General features: G+C 35.6%; 1 protein-coding gene across 3 annotated transcripts in view; it reads right to left on the bottom strand.

Annotated features, from left to right (window-relative positions):
- Piezo (piezo type mechanosensitive ion channel component) overlaps window positions 1-21720 on the bottom strand; it is a 1325935-nt gene that overhangs the window by 898494 nt on the left and 405721 nt on the right. For all 3 annotated transcript variants that reach the window (XM_090398322.1, XM_090398324.1, XM_090398323.1), the window contains one exon: window positions 8917-9066. In XM_090398322.1, coding sequence (XP_090254448.1) covers window positions 8917-9066 — 150 coding nt within the window. The remainder of the gene's footprint in view (window positions 1-8916; window positions 9067-21720) is intronic.

Genomic DNA, 21720 nt, shown 5'->3' with positions numbered 1-21720 from the left:
AATGTTTCTTCTGAATTGAAGAGAGAAGTCAGGGCATCTACATTGCACTGACCTTCGTCATGTGAAGATTCTTGCTAAATGTGGTTGTTATGAAAAGTCCCAACCTTGCTGAGATTTCTTTGAGATTCAGCCATCTGTCATTGAACAGCTCCTACTCAACAAGAAAGACATTTTCCTTGGTCATCACTTACACAGGCTGACTATCATGAGAACTGTCTTCTCACTCTTCTAGCCGAAACTATTTGGCCCATTCCTTCACAGTGGAATATGAAGGAGAAGCTCCCACACAAACACCATCAAATCGCTGTTTGATAGCACTTGAAAAAAGCCCTTCTTCGGTGAATAACTATCACAGCATGGTACTCAATTTTTAACATTACAGCCACTTAGTGTGACACGTGTTAGTCAAACAAGTGCCTCCAACTGAATGATGCAGGTAGAGAGTGGAAACTGGTACACCAAACTCCCCATAGTTGGTCTATCTGTCACACACAGTGTGTTAAAATTGGCGCGAGTGTCAAGTACTTGGTTGGAACCTTTTTAGGATCCCCGAAATATTTGAGGATGAAGAATTCATGCTATTCAATACATGGTCTGCAAGACCATACTGACTGCAGTCATGATTACAGATGCAAGTTTTGTGTTCATCTAAATGGATGGTGGCTGATCTCCCTGTGTGTCCAAAGTGTCAACTTGCAGGAACAGGATACTTTATATACTCTAGGTGCTGAGAGAGGAAGGAGCTGATCTTTGGTAGAATAGAAAAGGGCAGCAAGTGGGGCTTAAAAGCTGTGCAAGAGTTTCATTTTTTTTATTTTTAAAGATCTGGCCATTTTTTTCTGATGTACACCAGAAATAGGGGATGATGATGGTATTTCTGATATCCTTCTAAAGGGATGGCCATGGATTGGGGGGGGGGGCAGAGGAGTTTTTTTTTTTTTTTTTTTTTTTTTTTTTTTTTTTTGTAAGAACTGTAGCCATTATACAGGCCAATTTTGCTGAAAGAGAGATTCCACTGAACAAAGCTTGTAGGCTATATTGGTTAGAGTTCTAATGATGCCATATTGTTAAGAGGGATGGTTGCGAGAAAGTTTGTAAATGCATCTGACTGTGTGAGTGGGTTTTCTAGATAAACTATTGGATCTTCCTTTTCCATTGTAAAGTGGATTCCTGGATTTAGACTATTGAGGTGACAGAGGAAGGAGTCTAATATGTCTTAGCCATCAGGCCAAATAGAGAACACATCATCTAAATATCTTAGCCAGATAGAAGGTTTGAAGGGAGCTGAGTCTATGGCTGATTTTTCAAACTTGTTCATATAAAAATTGGCAGGTGGGGTTGAGAGGGTGTGTGTGTGGGGGGGGGGGACCTATAGCAGTTTTCTTCATCTATTTATAAATTTTGTTCCTCCAAGAACCAGAACTGATGGCAAAGGAAAAGAGATCTAAGATATCAGAAGGTAAAAGATTTTTTTAAGAGTGTTGAGGTGTCATTCAAAGGAATATTGGTAAACAATAAGCTGATGCCAAAGCTTACCAATATATCTATATTATCTCATGTCAGATGTTTAATAGTGGTTTTAAAATAAGTAGGCATCTACTACAGGTTGGGGGATTGGGTTTGTGGATTTTAAGTAAACCATATAGGGGAGGAGGCAAAGGGTTTGAGTTTTTTTTGTGAAGTCAATTGGTCATGAAGATATTTTTTAAGAAGCCTTTTCAGATCTTTACCTGCACTTTAGTGGAATCATAATACAGGGATGTAATAGAGCAATCTCAGAGAATAGTATCCATTTTCCATTGTATTCAATGGGGTTAAGCACAGCAGTGGCATTACTCTTATCTGCTCTGATGATGACAATATTTTTATCTTTTCTCAACATTCTGAGAGCAGCAAGTTGGTCAGAATATAGATTACTTTTTGAAGGCAAAAACTGAGAAAAGTCTGATATTGTTGGCTATTTCCAGAGGTAAGTAACAGATTCTGCATTCTACCCAGTAAACTAGGTCTAGCATCAGCACTTCTTTTGGTGTGATGGCAAAATTGTGAATGAGGGTTAGGGTCTCAGTCACAATAAAATTGTTAGTTGTAATCCCTGAAGATGCCTGAGTGACCATGACAAAATATTGAAAGTATTAAAATAATTTTTAATCCTTTCTTGGAGCTATCAATAGTCCAATAAAACACCAACATGATGAAACTACTTACTATAGAGGGATCTGGTAACAGCATCAAAAGATATATCCATAACTACGGTAGACACTCTTCCTCCCATCAGAGAGAGTGGCCATGAAGTCTTGTTGTGGTAAGTTGCTAAGCATGTGGAATTCTTTGTCAAGAAAGGATTTATATTGAAATATAACAGTTGGTAATTATGACAGATTTAAGAGTCATCTTAGGGCAGTGCCACGTCTTGAGAAGCAACAAGGAAAGAATGTCAGTAGCGCATAGGAGGTGGTCAGATATTGTTGAGAGAAGCAGCATCAAAGTCAGGAGGATAAACCAAATAGTGGATCAGTAGAGATATAAAGTAAGAGCTGGAAAAAAAAAAAAACTGTGGAGGGAATATTAAGAAAAAGGTGATCAGCATACTCATGGGCAGTACGAAGTGCAAGTAAGAAGGGTGACTAGTTTAGTAAGAAAAGACAAATCAGATTATGAGAGAAAATTAGTTAAGCAAGACAAAGTAAACCCAAAAGAGTTTTTTCGTTATGTAGCAAGTAAGAGGAAAAATTACTATGATAGGATAGCTTTAAACACTTTTTTGTCTGTGTCCTTCTTACTGATGGTAGGAAGGATACAGGCAAAGGAAATAGTCGAGTTCCTGAGTAATTATTTTGCAAAGGTGTATCATCCAGGTGGAGATTTTGAAGTTGCTGATGTGACAAAGATGCATGTCAAAATGGAGGCAAATGAACTGGAGATGTTCAATCAGTATATTGAAAAACATCAATGTGAAAACAGCAATGGAAATGGATAGCATAGTATGTCAGCCTGTGTACTACGTGAATGTGCCAGAGAACCGGCATTGTCTCTGATGAAGTTGTTCAATGTAAATCTCAGCTCTGGCAAACTTCCAAGGGAGGAAAGAGGAAGAGATAGTTTCTTTACATAAAGGTGGCTCCAAGACAGAAGTAGCAAACTACCGACCCATTAATATACCAGGAGTGGTAATTAAAATATTGGAAAAATTGATTAATTTAAAATCGAACAGTGGGTTGACAGGGATACAATACTCTATAGTGAGTAGCATGACTTTGTAAATGGTGGGTCCTGTCTGAATAATTTATTCACATTTTATAATAAAGTGTAAGCAGATTTGGATATAGGAAATGGCAGAATGCCACATGGGAACTATTACAAAAATTGAAGCAAAATGGAATGGATATGAAGCATAAACAAGGGTTGGCTAACAGAAGACACTAGAGAGTAGTATAAATTAAAGATATCAAGAAATTATATTCTTGGTTTAATATTCAAAATTAAGTGGATATTGAATACCACATTATTTCATAGCCGAATAAGAAACTCAAAGATAGGAAATCTAATGTAAGAGTTTCATGCCGAATATAGAAAACTATATAAAGTTTGGCGAGACCAAGCGCAAGCCAACACCTGGTAGTGCAATGCTGGGCAACTCGTAGTAAAGGTGGAGTAAGTTCCAATCATTGTCTTTAGTATTTACTCATAATGAAACACAGCTCCTAGGAGATGTATTATTGTTCTACATTATGAGAGAAGGTCATTACCTAGACTGGTTTTGACCTTTTTTGAGGTCTCGTCAGCGAGTAGGTAGACCTAGATGTAATACTAAAGTTTTAGTAGTCAGAGCTTATTTCAGTAATTCTTGGTTTAATCCTTTATCCAAATGTAAGCAAACAAAGTTTGTATGTGAAGTCACTTCACAACTGGGCTACTTGTATAAAGAAGCTAATGGCTTCTTTATACAAGCTTTATATAAGAGCTGATATTAACGTTTCCAATTCTGATATGTTTAATACAACTTTCCTTCATAATGTGATCCATATAGATAATGAATAACAGAGGGGATAATGTACATCCTTGTCTCACACCAGATTTAACATTAAACCATCTCTTTGTACTTCAATTCTAACTGCTGACTTACCACTCGAATAAAGACTAAGTATTGCTTGATATAATGTCCCGTTGACAATATATAACTGTAGCATTTCGAATAGCTTCTCTCTTCGCACCTTGTCATATGCCTTTTCCAGTTGGACAAAACTTAAATACAGATCTTTGTTATATTCCCATGCTTTCTCAACTGTTTGTCATAAAGTGAAGATCTGATCCTAACAGCCTCTATTTGGCCTGAATCCAACTTGTTCTTCACCAAGCTTTTCTTCCACAATTCTTCTGAACCGTTTCTCAAGTATACTTGCGTAAATCTTGCCAGGAACACTCAGTAGGGAAATATTTTTGTAATTCTTACATTCAGTTTTATTTCCCTTTTTATATATGGGTACTATGAGAGCTCTACCACAAACATCAGGAATTTGACCCTATGCCCAGGCTTTCTGAACTATGCAGTGTAGCCACTTTAAGACTTTTATACCACCATACTTCAGCATTTCTCGTCGAATATCATCTACTCGAGCCTGTGCAGCTCAGTGGATGTGGCGTTTACACACCACGGCGCTTGGCCGCACGAAGGAAGACTTGGTTTCGAGTCTAGTCAGCGACTAGAGGAAATTTTTCTAAGCCTTTTTTCGACCGATTCCCGAGTTAGTCGATCTCTGGCACGGGCTAGCGGGTTTTTCCTCCTGGAAACTCGGGTTTTTCGTCCCGTAAATGCAAGAAAATCGACCGTAGAACTCACATTATTTCAGACATTAACTATATTGTGTTAGGGTTAGGGACCACGAGATGGCGGCACATTTGAGCCGTCTCTCTTCACTGTGTACTGCTTAATTAGTGATAGCCTTGGGCCATCTATCTCTGATTGGTACCAGTGGAGATTGAACTGCCCACTCAGTCTCCAAAAGTTAGATAGGGCAAAATGGTCTCGCCTACTCCCCGTATACGGGAATAAAAAGGCGTTAGCCGATTTTTTTCTTTTTATCATCTACTCCTGCCTTTCCACATTTCAGGCCTTTGATAGCTTTTTCTACTTCAAGTATGGATATGTATTCCTGACTGCATGCCTGGTCAGTGTTTTTTACCACTGTGCTGTCATCAATGCTTGTTTCATTTAGCAGTTTTTCAAAGTAATTACTCTATGCCTGTATGCCTGTTGGGTGTTTTTTTTTTTTTTTTATCATTGTGCTATCACTGCTAGTTTTATTTAGCAATTTTTTGAAGAAATTACTCCATAGTTGAAGGATATCTTTTTCCCTTGTTTTCAAGTCACCTTTATCATCTCTCCTTTTACAGCACTCTTTCCTCCATTTCTAAGCTCCTTCAACAACCTTCAGAATTTTTTATCTCCTTCTTGATATTTATTTTCTATGATCTTGCCAAAGTCTTCCCATGACTTTTGTTTAGCTAGTTTTACTGAGAGTTTAGCTAGTTTTACGCAGAGTTTAGCTTTCTTATATTTGTCTCCGTATTCTCTAAAAGCACAAGCTGACTTATTTCCAAGGAACTTTTGATATGCTTTCTTCTTTCCCTTCACTGCCTTCTTTAACTTCCTGTATCCACCATGGAATTCTGATTTTTCTATCCTTGCAGACAGACTCAATTTGGCCTGAATCCAGCTTATTCTTCGTCAATTCTTCTCAACCATTTCTCAAGTATGCTTACATAGATCTTGCCAGGAACACTTAGTAGGGAAATATCTCTGTAATCCTCATATTCAGTTTTATTTCCCTTTTTATATATGGGTACTATTAGAGCTCTACTCCAATCATCAGGAATTCATCCCTCTGTCCAGGCTTTTTGAACTATGCAGTGCAGCCACTGTAAGACTTTTATACCACCATATTTCAGTATTTCTGGTTGAATATCATCTACTCCTGCTGCCTTTCCACATTTCAAGCCTTTGATGACTTTTTTCTACTTCAAATATGGATATGTATTCCTGACTGTATACCTGTTGGGTATTTTTTACCACTGTCCCATCACTTCTTTTTTTTTAATTTAGCAATTTTTCGAAGTAATTACTCCATACTTCAAGGATATCTTTTTCTCCTGTTTTCATGTAACCTTTATCATCTCTAACCTCCAGTATATCTTACCACCATCTTGATATTTATTTTCTATGTTCTTGCCAATGTCAACCGTTGACTTTTGTTTAGCTAGTTTTACACAGTGTTTAGCTTCCTCACATTTGTCTCTGTATTCTCTAAGAGCACAAGCTGATTTATTTGCTAGGAAATTTTGATATGCTTTCTTCTTTTCCTTCACTGCCTCTTTAACTTCTTGTGTCCACCATGGAGTTCTGATTTTTCCATCCTTGCAGACAACCTCACCACATGCCTCTCTGGCTGAATCAATCAGCGTTTTCTTCAAGGCTTGCCAATGACTCACCAAGATTTGGTTCCTGTTCTCAAACTCTTTCATTTTTTCTTCAATAATCTTTGTGTATTTTAGTCTACAATTCACATCTAAGAGCTGCTCAACTTTCATTTGCTTTAAAAATATCTTACATGTTATTCTTTTCAATATGAAATTCGATTTTATCCTGCTCAAGAATAAATAGTGATCGCTTTCAATTTCAAATCGTCTGTACACTCTAGTGTCCTGCATCAGGGAGAAAACATCACTATCAACAATAACATACTCAATGAGACTTTTCTTATTCCTAGCCTCTTCTCTCCATGTGAATTTGTGCACATTTTTATGTTGGAACATGGTGTAAGTAATAACCAGTCCATGTCCTGAGCAGAAATCTAACAGGTATTTGCCATTATTATTAGATTTGTGCTTTTCTCCAAATTTTCCCAAAATATTTTTGTATGTCTCACAATCATTTCCTACTCTGCTATTTAGATCCCAACAAGGACCAACTTTTTCTTTTTCATTGTGTCAGTTGCTTTCTGTAAAGCATAAAAAAATTCCTCCACTTCACAGAAGGTTCTACTTTAGTAGAACCTTCTGTGGGACCATAGGCATAAATAAGTCTCACTGTCTAGTTCCACATTCTCGTATTTGCCCACATCACTCTACTTGAGACTGCCTGCCATTCAAGAAGATTAGCCTCTTATTTAGTGTTGAATACAATGGCTACTCCTTCTTTTCTTGATTGTCATTGCCTGAATATAACATTTTGTATTTATTGCTCAGAAAGATCTCACCTGTTTTTGTCTTTTTTGTTTCAGTTGCCCCTATTATGTTGATCTGGTACTTATCTAATTCCTCATCTAGCTCCATTTCTTTACCATTTAGGCTTCTTATTTTGATAGTACCAATCTTTAACTCTGTGGTGTTGAGTTAGGGTGTGTTTTCAGATTTCAGATTTGATTTCAGATTAAAAGTTTCTTAGTGTTCTTTTCAAATGCAATATTCATTTTTGTCCTACTTAAAACTAAGCAATGGTCACTTCCAATTGCAATTCTTCTGTACATTCCTATATTCTGAATCAGCATGATGATAACAAAGTCATTTCTTGGTTTCTTGTGTCTTCTCTCCACACGAACTACTGCACATCTTTATGTTGGAAAATGGTATTAGTAATGATTATTTCGTATCCTGAGTAGAAGCATAGTAAATATGTACCAAAATTATTCACCTTACCCTTTTCTCCAAATTTCTTGAACCGAAACTTTTCTATAAGCCTGATAGGATTAATTTCCTACTCTGATGTTCATCTCCAAGAAGGACCACTTTTTCTATTTTCTTTTTGTCAGCTGCTTGCTCTAATAATGTAACTCAAAAAAAAAAAAAAATTCTTCCACTCTTTCCTCGGGAAAAGCTTCTGTGGGATCATAGGCACATATAAGTTTCATGGTCCATTTCCCTATTTTGAAGTTTGCCAAATCAAGAAGTTTATCTTCATGTTTGGCATGGAATGCTATCACTATTACTTCAAAATAGTCTTCATTATGTTGGAGGTTTAATGGATTTTTTACAACACTCAAAAAGAATTAAATTAGAATTCAATACTCCTATATTTCGTCCTAGTCACTAGGACATCTACGGGGATTACAAAAGCAATTAATGTAACATGCACACAAAAACTTACAATACTAAGCCCAACCACGTGGGTGACACTAAAGTCCTATCTAGGTGGAGCGCCCTCTAAGGGCGGTAGTAGGTGGCCTGGAATGTAAGGTGGGACTTCTGGTGATGAGTGTTTCCCAAATTTTCGGAAGCTTAATGCAACCGTATTTATTAAGATTTGGTTGGTTTCTGAGAGCTGCTGCTTTTTCTAAGAAAAGTCTCTCTTTCTTGAATTTGCTGTGGTGGAGCATGGTGGTTTTCTTCCATGATACTCTGTGGGTGGTGTCCAAAACATGGTCAGCCAAGCCTGAGTGGCTATAGTTGTGTTTAACGATGTACGACTTGTGTTCCTCCAGGACAGACAGGCAGATCAGCATCCATCCGCCTGGAGGAACAGAAGTCGTATATGAAATATAGGAGTATTTCGTATTCATCTACACAAACTGCAATGAACGTTTCATTGCTTTTATCAGTGAATTTCCAATGTTTGATAATTTACAAATGACATTTGAAAGTAGTTGGTGATAGTCTGTTCTAATAATAGAACAGACTATTTAACTGAACTTGGGATCTTTGATTATATATATATATACTCCATACTGATTAATACACACCAATCTATAAATTACTATAATAATAATTAATATTAAAAATTCATTGTAAATATCAAAACCCAATGACTAATAAATTCACACTAATATTGTGATATTTCAAAATCCACTTCCACTAATTTTTGATATGTAGGGGGAGGAAAGGGATTACAATTTTCAATATACAAAACAATGAATACCTTACCTGTAATTAATATCACTAATATGCAAGAATTCTTTATGAAAGTAATGTAGCTGAATAATGGTAATGATGAGAAAAAATGTTGGCGTAAGAAGCTTTAGAAATAAAGTACCAGGATCAGATTGATAGACTTCAAGGCCCAAATCTTTCTGCCTAGAAAAATATATATAATTATATTAGTAATTGATAAAACAAATAGGAGATGATAGTCAATCAATTTTCATTGTAGAATAATTTATAATTCAAAAATTATTGGTTCGTATTAATTATTACGCAAAACAATGTATTAAATTTATAATAAAATGAAAATGTATATATATAAATATCTAGATTGTTTGAAACTCAGAGAATATTTAATGTATTTTTTTTTCACTAAAAATATTATTTTTCACAAAAAATAAAGAGCCAAAAGGCTTCAGTTCAGCGATGCAATCTACCCTATAGATATAAAATTATAAGCATTTTTATGTAATGTTTTTGTGTCACGTTTTATATCCAGCTTCTTAATATAATATATTTAATTTTTGTTTACACTGATGTAACTGCATGGCAAAGCCTGCACAATTAATATAATACATATTTAATAGTAATTAATAATAATAATAATTTGGTATGGGTAGTGCAATTATTTTTATATAAAAAATTTCAGGAAAATTATACTTTTTTTTAAATAGAAAAATATTAAACATTGCACTATTTTTATATAATATATTTTGTTTTAATAGAAAAATATTAAACATTACACTATTTTTATAGATATATATAAGACAAAGCTGATATTGAACAAAAATGGCTGTTTTCAGCAAGTAATGCAACAATAAGGTGACTCGGAAGTAGTGCAAGAAGGGGCAACTCTCAGCAAAGGTGGAGCAAGCTCCGAGCATCTGATCCAAAAATCACAAGCTTACCAGCCCTGAAGTGGGAGATTGGGCACCGTAGATGCCAGGAGAGTAGCACCCACCTGCCTTTTCGAGTTTTCAAAATTCGAGTCATCAGAATTCAAGCAGAACTGGCCTACCAGTCCGGAACTCAGGATGGGGGGGGGGGGGGGAGAGAATCCCCTTTCGAGCCATCAGAATTCAAGGAGAACCAGCCTACCAGTCCGGAACACGTGGGGGTGGGTTGAGCGCCATAGGTGTCAGGAGGGCATAGCCCACTAGTATTATATAAATCAAGTGGCTATCCAGCGTTATTTCAAAGCCAAATGTAGAAACTAAGAAAGTTTCATATGAAAGTTGGCCCAAGAGCTTACTGGAATACACTTGCCAGCATTTACAAGTTGCTTTAGCACGGACCTTATAGAAGACATGATCGCTTGCCCAAGCATGTGCACACCCACACACACTCATATATATATATATATATATATATATATATTCCTTCTATTGATCCATTTTGATAAGGTTTCAGTGGCCTGACAGCTGTTTAGAACTGGTTGGTTCTCTCAGAGACAATGTTTAAGTAAACGTCTCTCTCTAAAAATTAGGTAATCCTCCAGACCACTCACTACAAGTGACTGAAAAATCATCCAACTTAGCATAAGTTCCACCCATTGTAGGCTCACCCCATATTTCAGGAAAAGGCATCCACAGACAAACACCTTACCCTGAGATTCAAAACACTCTCTCAGGCAGAAACCTAAGAGGGCAAAAAATTCTCATTCAGTACTAAGAAACTCCAAGTACTGGAGTGTGTATTTTTCGTAAGTCAACTCTCGGCCGGTGTGTAAAGTATTTACTAAAATAAAGAGCCAAAAGGCTTCAGTTCAGTGATGCAAAATTATATAAATCAAGTGGATATTGAATCCAGCATTATTTCAAAGACGAATGTAGAAACTATCAAAGTGTCGTATGAAATTTGACCAGAGAGTTATGGGAATATAATCTCCAGCATTTATAAGTTGCCTCAGTGTGGACCTTATAGAAGACATGATCGCTTGCCTAATTATTGTATTAACACAGAGATTTTTCATAAGGTAGAAGGAGGGGCCATCCCTGGAGGTTACAAAAGGAAATAGTTAGTAAAAGCATAAGAAGTTTTTTGCATGGAGAGAAGTACTAACATGAAATTCATTGTCTGAGAGGGTGGTGAAAGTGCAAATAGTGGATGAGTTTAAGGAGTGGTAAGACAGACTTTGTATTGACTAGTGCTGACTGTCCACATTGATCTTGTGACTCTATGGAGGTCAAGAAGATAATAATCCTGCAGGATATATACTAAACTACTGCCTTCTTCCATTTTCCATAATCAGCAAACAACTGGATATCCCTATTAAACAAATCTCTATATATCATTAATATACGAATTAAAGATTAGTGGCCCAAGTACAGAGGCCGGAGGCATTTTGCTAATCTCCCTCATTTTCTTTGATATCACTCCACTATTTGCTGCTCTGCAATATCTTTCTGTTATCTGCTCCCTTTATCCATGCAACCAACTTCATATCCATTCCCATCTGCTCCAACTCATGTAACAGTTTTCCACGTAACATTCTCTCAAATGCCTTTGCAAAGTCCAGCAGTATAATGTTGTGTAATCAATTTTTCTTTATCTAATTCCACTATCACTTTATTATAATATGAGATTAAATTACTAAGACAGGCCCTCTGTTAAATTGTGAATGAAGATATTTATAATTAATAATACTTCATTCATAATTAACATGACCTACCATATCATAAGCAGGATTTATTTAAATTTATTTTGTTAGTCTCTTGCTTATAAAATGTTATTCATGTAATCCTTTTGAGTTTTGTTAGTTAATTTTATTTATGTAATTTTAAAATATATCATAGATATGAAAAAGAACTGTATTAAAGTGTCATTTATTTTATTTGATTTATTCCTTTAATAATATTATAAGAAACTGTAATGCATGTAATTTTAATATATCCAGAAGATTCTTTGCAATATCATTTGATTGGTTGTTGTGAGAAAACATGCAAATTTCTCCTAGCGCATGTTGGAGCGTGAACTACTATATACCAAGGGAAAAACAAGTTTGATGTGAGCTAAACCGGTGAGAACCAGTTACTGGCGGGAAAAAGGAAGGAGTGGATACGAAAACGAAAGTAAAAAACAGAATCGAGTAGCGAAGAAAGAGAACTGTAGCTGGAGACTGGAAGGGAATTTCAATGTGCTGAAAACGGAATTTAAAGGACCAGGTATCGCTTGGTATTTTAACTTACCTTTTTCTGAGTTGGATTTATACCAAAACTTACTAACGCCTAGAAGTGGAATAGTGCAGGAAATAGAATAATATGTATAAGAAAAAGAAGAAATAGATAATTTAAACCAAGTGCATAAAGGTTATATTCTCCCAAGTCTATAAATCAGTCGCAGAAGTGGAAGATTCTTTTAAGTCTGTTATTATTATTACACCTCCAGGGAGTCTAAAGACTCATCGAGGGAGGACAGCTCCACCACATCCACCAACTACTTTCATCATCAACTACCGCTGACCACCACCATTAGTATTTTCACCGACAATTACAAACATCCATGCCCACTATGGGATTCGAACCCGCAGCCTTTTGGCTGGAGAGCGGATATGCTAACCTAACCATTCGGCCAAAGTAAAAGTCAGCAAGCACTTTAAAAATGTTGTTCGATCTCACTATGATGTGATGAAGCTATATCCTGGTAAGATTGCCTTTGCTATACTTAGTGAGAAGTAACGAAAATTAATTCTGCCGATAGCATATTGTTCCTAGTTGCTGCATTCAGCGGGTCAAGATTTAATCTGTGATGTGCTAAGACTTTTCCCCTCTTCAAGAGATAAATGCTATATTATTGAATTAGGTGTTCATTGACTGAACAAGAATACTGAGAAGTCTATTTGTTGTAATTTAGGAATCTCGAACTGACAAGAACTAATATTGATTGACTGAGCTTAGAGAAGTACAAATTAATGTCTGATGGTTCATGAGTTGTATTCATTCTGAATATCTTGAACTTATTTGATATTTAAATGTTTTGAAATATAACCTTGATCAGAGTAAAGTTATGATAGAAGTCCTTTGTAACAAGAAGGATCTGTAACAAGAAGGATCTTTAATTATAAAGTTTGAGCTCAGCTGAGTGGTATACTAGACTCTTAATGAGAGTTTTGTATTCGTTTAATTGTAATGACCCTGTTGGAATGCTGTGTTATGATGTAATTTAAGTGACACTGCATTAAATAATTTTGTTTGAAATGAATCTTGTATTTGCCCGATTGTTTCATTGCATCGCTCATTAAAATAATACGAATCTCAGCAGGAACCCTGTGTAATAAAAATAAAAACCTCGGCCTAAAATCAGCTTATGATAACCTAGTACAGTTGAAGGTTGATTTATCTAAGTTGCTCCTACAATTCAGAACATGGAGTGGAGCAGTATAATATAAATTTTCTTCATGTTCAGATGATATATCAGCCTACAACTAGTTAAATACTAACGAGAGAGAACTATAAGATGATAAAACTTGATTGAGTAGAAGCTACGATCCATCAAAATAGCGCAGTCGGCAGGATGCTGATTCACGAGCATTAATTGAGAGATTCAGTTTTTTTTTATATTTAACTAGAGGAACTATTTCCTAAAACTTAACTGTGAACTCCCAACAGGTTTTTCCTCAATTTTCAGCAGAGGAATCAGATGATGTATTGTCATTTTTTACCTTTATCGAAAAACTCTGAGAGACAACTAATTGGACTGACTTTCAGTTATTGATATTACTCAGAAACAAATTGATTGGTGAAGCAAAAACATTTTTATACTCATCTCAATACTTTTATACTCATCTCAATCTCACTACATTTGAATACTCAAAATTTAAGGAAATTTTATTATCTCAATTTTCTAAACTGAGAAGTGTTGGACCAAATCTGTGGAAACTACAAAAGATCACACAGAAGGATAAGGAGAGTGTTGCCAATTTTTACAATCGCTTGTTAACTCTTTCTAACCGTCTGAATGTATTCAATGCAGATAAACCTCATTTGGATTGGGGAGTTTATCAACAGTTTCGACAAGGTGTTAAGCCAGAACTGAGGGAAACAGTCTATAAAAAGAAGATCACCACACTAGAGGTGATTGTTCCCTAGGACTGATTGTTCCCTAGGCCTAAGTGAAACCTCAAAAGAGAATAAAAAGAAAGAGGAAGAGAAGAAAATTAATAAAGAGAATTCCATAATTTATAACCGCTTATCTGAGAATAATGAACAATCCAACAAAAAGTTAATGAAAGAAGTACAAACCATAGTTCTGCTTCCTGGTGATGAAACAATTAGCTGCAATTACTGAAAAATCTCAAGAAGACTACAACCCCACAGCAGATAAAATTAGCGAGATGATCAAACTGGAAGTGGAAAGACAAAATAAACCCACTTTGGTTAATCTGGATAAGGTAGTGCAAGCTCTAGAGCAGGGGTTCCCAATCCTATGCCCGTGGGCACCATGGCACCCATTGACCAATTTGTGTGTCCCCGCCGCTGCTCAACCGTGTGCCATATAGTTAGAAATAATCACGCAACAATTCATGGCATGCTATATGACGTATGCGTTAATGACACATGACGAGTATTAAACGCATACGACGTAAAGTAGACGTGCATTCGAAGTTGTTCTTTCCAGTTTAAGAACTGGAATATCATCATATTCTCCTAATTATGAAGTACTGGCCAATGAAATGCAATGCCAAAGATCACACTAACTTACATATATATATATATATTTAAATTTTCATATAATGTAAACTTTTAAGTAATAAAACATTTGATTACAATGTAAACTTTGTATTATTCATTTAACAAACGAATTCAAAAAATTTGCTTGAAAAAGTAGGTGGTGCCCGTCGCAATACCGGTATTTTAGAATGTGCTCTAGGAAACAAAAAGGTTGGGAACCCCTGCTCTAGAGAATGTTAACCAACAGATGTCCATTGTTTCTCAACCTCAGACAAGGAGAGAATATCTCACTGATTATAGAGATCCTCCTAAGTGCTTTAATTGCAATAAAGTTGGACACATTTGCAGAAATTGCTCCTTAAATAGAAGAAATTACTCTAACAACAAACGGAATTCTGATTTTGGACACATTCCGCACAGAGAGTATAATAAGTTACGCAATTTTCCTACATTGAGAGAATCAATGATGAGGATTACAGGAAATGTCCAAGGTCATAAATGTAATATTCTGTTTGACACAGGTTGTAATGCCTCAACCATTAGTAAGCAATATTTCCTAAAAATAAGAGATAAGTTATAGAAAAACGTTACCAATTTAAGAAGACCTGTCAGAATTACCACTCTCTCTCACACAAAAATTTATCTACCAGATATTAGACTCTGTATATACCAAGATGTACTTATTGTCCCTTTCTCTCCTAGCTTGGGTTCTCACATAATATTAGGAACAAATTTTATGGAGAAACATCACTTCTCTTGTGACTTTTCAAGAGGTGAAATATCCCTAATGAATAGAAAAATAAATGTCAGAAGAAACAATAAGTCTGTATGCACAGGAAGGAAGTGACTAACAGGAAGATTTTGTATACCTAATGAAGAAGAAACTCCTAATAGAGTACAATCATCTGTAGATAAACCAAATGTGAAAGATAGTGATACAAACACTGATGTACTTGATCAGCCTGAAACACAACTTAACACTGACTTAACATCAAAATATTAAGTGTAAAATCCTGAACAAGAAATTGGTGCTGAAAATCAACTGTTAGTTAAAATTAATTTTGCTAAAGTAACTGCTTTAAATTTCAGAACTAGAAATGTGAGAAAAGGAAGGAATTACATAGGAATGAGTGATCAAAAAGGGATTACCAATAGAACAAATCATCGAGTCATAAGACAACTAAGACTCAATTCTAGTGACAGAGAACAGAACTTCGGCCTGAAAAGACATTATCACACTATAAGTGTAGCAATCAAATTTTTACCTGTAATAAAAACAGCAACAATTCAAGTGGAAAAGCAGAGAGAAATAAATACACAGACTGTAATAAGAAATTACATTTTATTCAGACTAGGCACTATCTGAAACCTCCCAGAGATTTATGTAAATAGAAAAATTTTTCTTTAAAGAAAAATTTTTTAGAGAAAGAGTGAGCCTTTGTTAAATTGTGAATGAAGATAATTATAATTAATAATACTTCATTCATAATTAACATGACCTACCATATCATAAGCAGGATTTATTTAAATTTATTTTGTTAGTCTCTTGCTTATAAAATGTTATTCGTGTAATCCTTTTGAGTTTTGTTAGTTAATTTTATTTATGTAATTTTAAAATATATTATAGATATGAAAAAGCTCTGTATTAAAATGTCATTTATTTTATTTGATTTATTCCTTTAATAATATTATAAGAAACTGTAATGCATGTAATTTTAATATATCCAGAAGATTCTTTGCAAGATCATTTGATTGGTTGTTGTGAGAAAACATGCAAATTTCTCCTGGCACGTGTTGGAGCGTGAACTACTATATATCAAGGGAAAAACAAGTTTGATGTGAGCTAAACCGGTGAGAACCAGTTACTGGTGGGAAAAAGGAAGGAGTGTATACGAAAACAAAAGTAAAAAACAGAATCGAATAGGGAAGATAGAGAACGGTAGCTGGAAACTGGAAGGGAATTTTGACGTGCCGAAAACGGAATTTAAAGAACCGGAAATCGCTTGGTATTTTAACTTACCTTTTTCTGAGTTGGATTTATACCAAAACTTCCTAACGCCTAGAAGTGGAATAGTGCAGGAAATAGGATAATATGTATAAGAAAAAGAAGAAATAGGTAGATAATTTAAACCGAGTGCATAAAGGTTATATTCTCCCGAGTCTATAAATCAGTTGCGGAAGTGGAAGAGTCTTTTAAGTCTTTGTTATTACAAAGTAAAAGTTAGCAAGGAATTTAAAAATGTTGTTTGATCTCCCTATGATGTGATGAAGCTATATCCTGGTAAGATTACCTTTGCTATACTTAGTGAGAAGTAATGAAAATTAATTCTGCCGATAATATATTGTTCCTAGTTGCTGCATTCAGCGGGTCAAGATTTAATCTGTGATGTGCTAAGACTTTTCCCCTCTCCAAGTGATAAATGCTATATTATTGAATTAGGTGTTCATTGACTGAACAAGAATACTGAGAAGTCTATTTGTTGTAATTTAGGAATCTCGAACTTACAAGAACTAAAATTGATTGACTGAGCTTAGAGAAGTACAAATGAATGCCTGATGGTGCATGAGTTGTATTCATTCTGAATATCTTGAACTTATTTGATATTTAAATGTTTTGAAATATAACCTTGATCAGAGTAAAGTTATGATAGAAGTCCTTTGTAACAAGAAGGATAAGATCTGTTAAATATAATCTTTAATTATAAAGTTTGAGCTCAGCTGAGTGGTATGCTAGAATCTTAATGAGAGTTTTGTATTTGTTTAATTGTAATGACCCTGTTGGAATGCTGTGTTATGATGTAATTTATGTGACACTGCATTAAATAATTTTGTTTGAATTGAATCTTGTATTTGCATGATTGTTTCATTGCACTGCTCATTAAAATAATACGAATCTCAGCAGGAACCCTATGTAATAAAAATAAAAACCTCGGCCTAAAATCAGCTTATGATAACCTAGTACAGTTGAAGATTGATTTATCTAAGTTGCTCTTGCAATTCAGAACGTGGAGTGGCGCAGTATAATATAAATGTTCTTCATGTTTGGATGATATATCAGCCTACAACTAGTTAAATACTAACGAGAGAGAGAACTGTAAGATGATAAAACTTGACTGGGTAGAAGCTATGATCCAACACTACCTTTAATCAAGCCATTCTTGCCCACTGTGTCATATTCCTATCCACCCATTCCTGAATTTTATCTTTAACCAAAATGCTTCTTTTTATCTTTTTCCAATACTCTAACCACCACTCCTGAGATGCTGAGTGGCCTGCAATTTGAGCTGGTGGCTCTCTCTCTTGGAGCCACCTTTATGTAATTATCCTATTTCCACTCCCATGGAACCATGCCAGAGCCAAGAATTAGATTAAATAACTTTGTCAAAGGTACTGCCATTTCTCCTGTACATTCTTGTAGCACATAATTCAGACTGATTTCATTCAATATGCTGAACACCTCCAGTTCATTTATCTCGATTCTTATATCAGTAACTGCTAAGACTCTACATGGATGATACACCCTTGCAAAGTGATGGCTTAGCAGCTCAACTATTTCTGCTGCTTCTCTCACTTTCCTACAATTACAACTGATATAAGCTATTCTTCCATAATCATTCTTTCTTTTACTTGCTACATAACAAAAACCCCTTTTCAATCTATTTTGGACTGCTCAGCTATCTTTCATAATCTGATTAAGTCTTCTTTACTAGACTAATCATCCTTCTCGCCTGTGGTTTGTATTGCTCATGAGCAATACAATGTTTTTTTTTCCTCTCTCTCTCTCTCTCTCTCTCTTTGCAGTTCCTCTTTATGTTGCAACCATTTCATTTAATCCCCATTCCAATTATCCTCCTAATCCTGACAGACTGCATGGCACTTTCCTCAATCAGAGATAGAGTTTGTCATTATGAATAGATCTTCCAATGCTATTACATATCCAACACACTTTCAAACTCCTGGTCCCCTCCATCACATGCTGTTTCATGTAATTATCCTTAAGTAATTGTATAAATTCCACTTCCATCTTGCCATGTGCCCTTTCCTCCTTCCAATCTAAATGCATCCACATCTCCCTCTATACCCAGATCAATAGCAGCAACCAGCAATATATTTTGTGCTAGTCATGTGTTATCCCTCACCAAGGCTGTGGGACATGACTTTTGTCATTCCATGTTACCACCTCTCTCACATCCTGATGATACAAGGGAGACCTTCAACATCAGTTTTGTTTTCCTAAAAATTCTGTGTAGACAAGCAAATCTTCTGCCATTCCAAGAACTATTTACTGCATGTCTCCTCTGATCTTTTGCCAAGAATACATGACAAAAATACTCAATAGCTTTGATACTCTTGCCCCGTAGGTATTCTTCCAGTTATATTAAAAACTAGTGCTTCACAGAAATAATATTAATCTGGTATCATTCTCATCTGGCATCAGTTTGAGAGAGAGAGAGAGGGGGTGGGGGGTGGAAATCAGCCATCAAACTATCACTCTAGTGCCCTCAAAAATAATGGAAAATGTCATCCACAGTCAACTGGTCACTACTTGGTGACTCACCAATAACTTAATGATCACCAATATGGATTCTGCCATTCTTGCTCCACAGCAGATCGCCTAACTAACCTCACCCATCTTTGCATACAGGCCACATGGAAAAGTTTGGTGAAAGTCAAGTGGTTGCTCTTGATATTTCAAAGCATTGATTGAGAGTCTGATATCATGGCCTTGTTACCAAGCTACCATCTCATAATATTCCTACTACTCTTTGTAAGTGGATTACCAGCTCTCTCTCTCTCTCTCTCTCTCTCTCTCTCTCTCTGAGATCCAATCCTATTTATATCTTTGCTGATGACAGTACTCTCCATTTTCATTCTGAAAACCTTGCAGTGTTCATGATTCAGTCTTCAAGACCCTCTATACAATGCCTTCAAAACTCATCTCCTTGCTATTCTCAAGTTGGGGTAGAATAACGTGGTGAGTTTTAGTGCCACCAAAACACAATCCTTTCTCATTTCCCAGAAGAAGTTTATGCTTCACTCTCCATCACTCTTGACAATATTCTGTTTGCCAAGCAGGTTCATTTTTCTCTCCTTGGGTCGACTTTCTCATCTTGCTATCTCAGTAAACATATCACAACCATAGCCTCGTGTCAGCATTCAAAAAGCAAATATGAAAGACTGGCAAAAGTTAGCCTTTCATATTTGCCCTTTCACTTACTAACCAAAACACTGCACAGTTCTAAACAATTTCATTTTGTTGCTTCAGTCAGTCTCACCTCATATACTGATTTATCCTTTTTAACTATGTTATGGCGTCTTCCTAGCCAGTGCTTTATTACTCCCCATGCCACTGTGGTGTGCCAAATTCTTTTTCATTCTAAACAATATTATTCTCTTACTCAACTCCTAATACTTAATGTATCTGAAATCTGCCTAACATTAGAGAATACTGTTCTCAGATTTAGTACTTAGAATAACCTGAAGAGAGCTATTTGCTGAACTGATAACCCCTCTCACACACACACACTCTGACTCCTTTCCCTCCAGCTGTTTTTTTTTTTCATAGATACTTGGTTGCTGTACTGCCTTTTCTGTTATTATTTGCATGAAACACAGCTACATTGAACTGGCCACTAGCATCCCTCTAATTTCCTTAAATAATGTACAAAAACAAGCAGCTGTTGGTCAACAACCATATACAGTTCAGCTTTAAACTTATCAAACTAGCTTCTCATCCTCTTCATTCATTCCTTGTACTTCTGATGTTTGGAATAGTTTTTCCCAAAATGTTTCCACTCCACCAATGACTATATATAATCCTCAACTCTTCAAGAAATACATTAAACAAATTTCTTCTTTCTAACTGTTTATTCACATATTGCACCATTGTGCAATGGATCTTGGGATTTCTTGTGTTTGTGAGTGCATGGGCAAATATTTAAAAACGTTATTCTATTATTTCACCACTACTCTCATCCTGTTAACTTGAAATGTTGACAAAATGCTCACTGAATCATTTCCACTTGTATATAAAAAAAAAAAGTAAAAAAAAAAGTCTTTCATATTTGATCTTTCACTTACTAGCTAAATCACTGTACATTGGTATAGAATTTTGTTTTGCTGCCTCAGTCAGTCTCACTTTCTCCTTTTTTTTTTTACTACATGTCACCTTCCAAACATGTGCTTGGAAGGTATTCCCCTTGCCACTGTGGTGTATCAAATTCTTTACCCTTTCTCCATAATATCTTTTTCTCCATTTCAATCTCATTCTATTTTTCCTCCTAACTTTTATAATACAATCTGACATTACCATCAGTAACCAAATTTAAAGTTCTGGGCAGTGATTTCTCTCCCATTCACCTGATCATGTCAAAACAGATCACAATCTTAAAAGTTTATTTTTCACTTGGTTAGACTATAATAAATTTAGTCTGATCCTTTATCCAAGTGTGAGCAAACAAAGTTTGTGCCTGAAAGTATCTTCAGGACTGGGGTAAGGAACGAGTTGCCCAGTGTTGTACTACCTTACCCCAGTCCTGAAGATACTTTCAGGCGCAAACTTTGTTTGCTCACACTTGGATAAAGGATTAAACTAAATTTATTATAGATCACAATCTGTTTCCTTAAGTTTGTCATAGTCTGCTTCTTTGTAATTCTACACATCCCTTTTTTGTTCTATGAAGCATGCAGTGTCTAGCCAATTTCCATGTCAAATGGTATGAACACTCACCAAATGGCAGCATCACAAGGATCTCACTGATTAATACCATGAGACACTACTATTACTAAATCCAAAACTTCTGTCTCAGCTGTTGTAACATACTTATTCCTAAGCAGCTTAAGGAATTCAGTCTTTATTTACATATCCAGCTTTCTTTTAATACTTTTTTAATTAAAGTCACCCATTATCATCATGTGCCTGCCACTCAACAGTTTCAAATGCTTGAATATTTCAGAATCATTCTGCTCTACATAAGATATTATCACTGTTTCCTTTAAATTCCACCTCGTGGGTCAACTTTTCTGAGATCATCAGTAATATTCTATCCCATCTTTACCCTTTCTATCTTTTCAAAAAATGCTCTATCCATAATTCTATTTCCATCAGTACATGATCATGTCAACCATGTCTCACTGA

The sequence above is a fragment of the Typopeltis vanoorti genome, chromosome 9 (genome assembly GCF_054136105.1).
Source record: "Typopeltis vanoorti isolate ZY-2024b chromosome 9, IOZ_Tvanoo_1.0, whole genome shotgun sequence".
Taxonomy (NCBI): Eukaryota; Metazoa; Arthropoda; class Arachnida; order Uropygi; family Thelyphonidae; genus Typopeltis; species Typopeltis vanoorti.
This window is presented reverse-complemented; position numbering and strand designations above follow the sequence as displayed.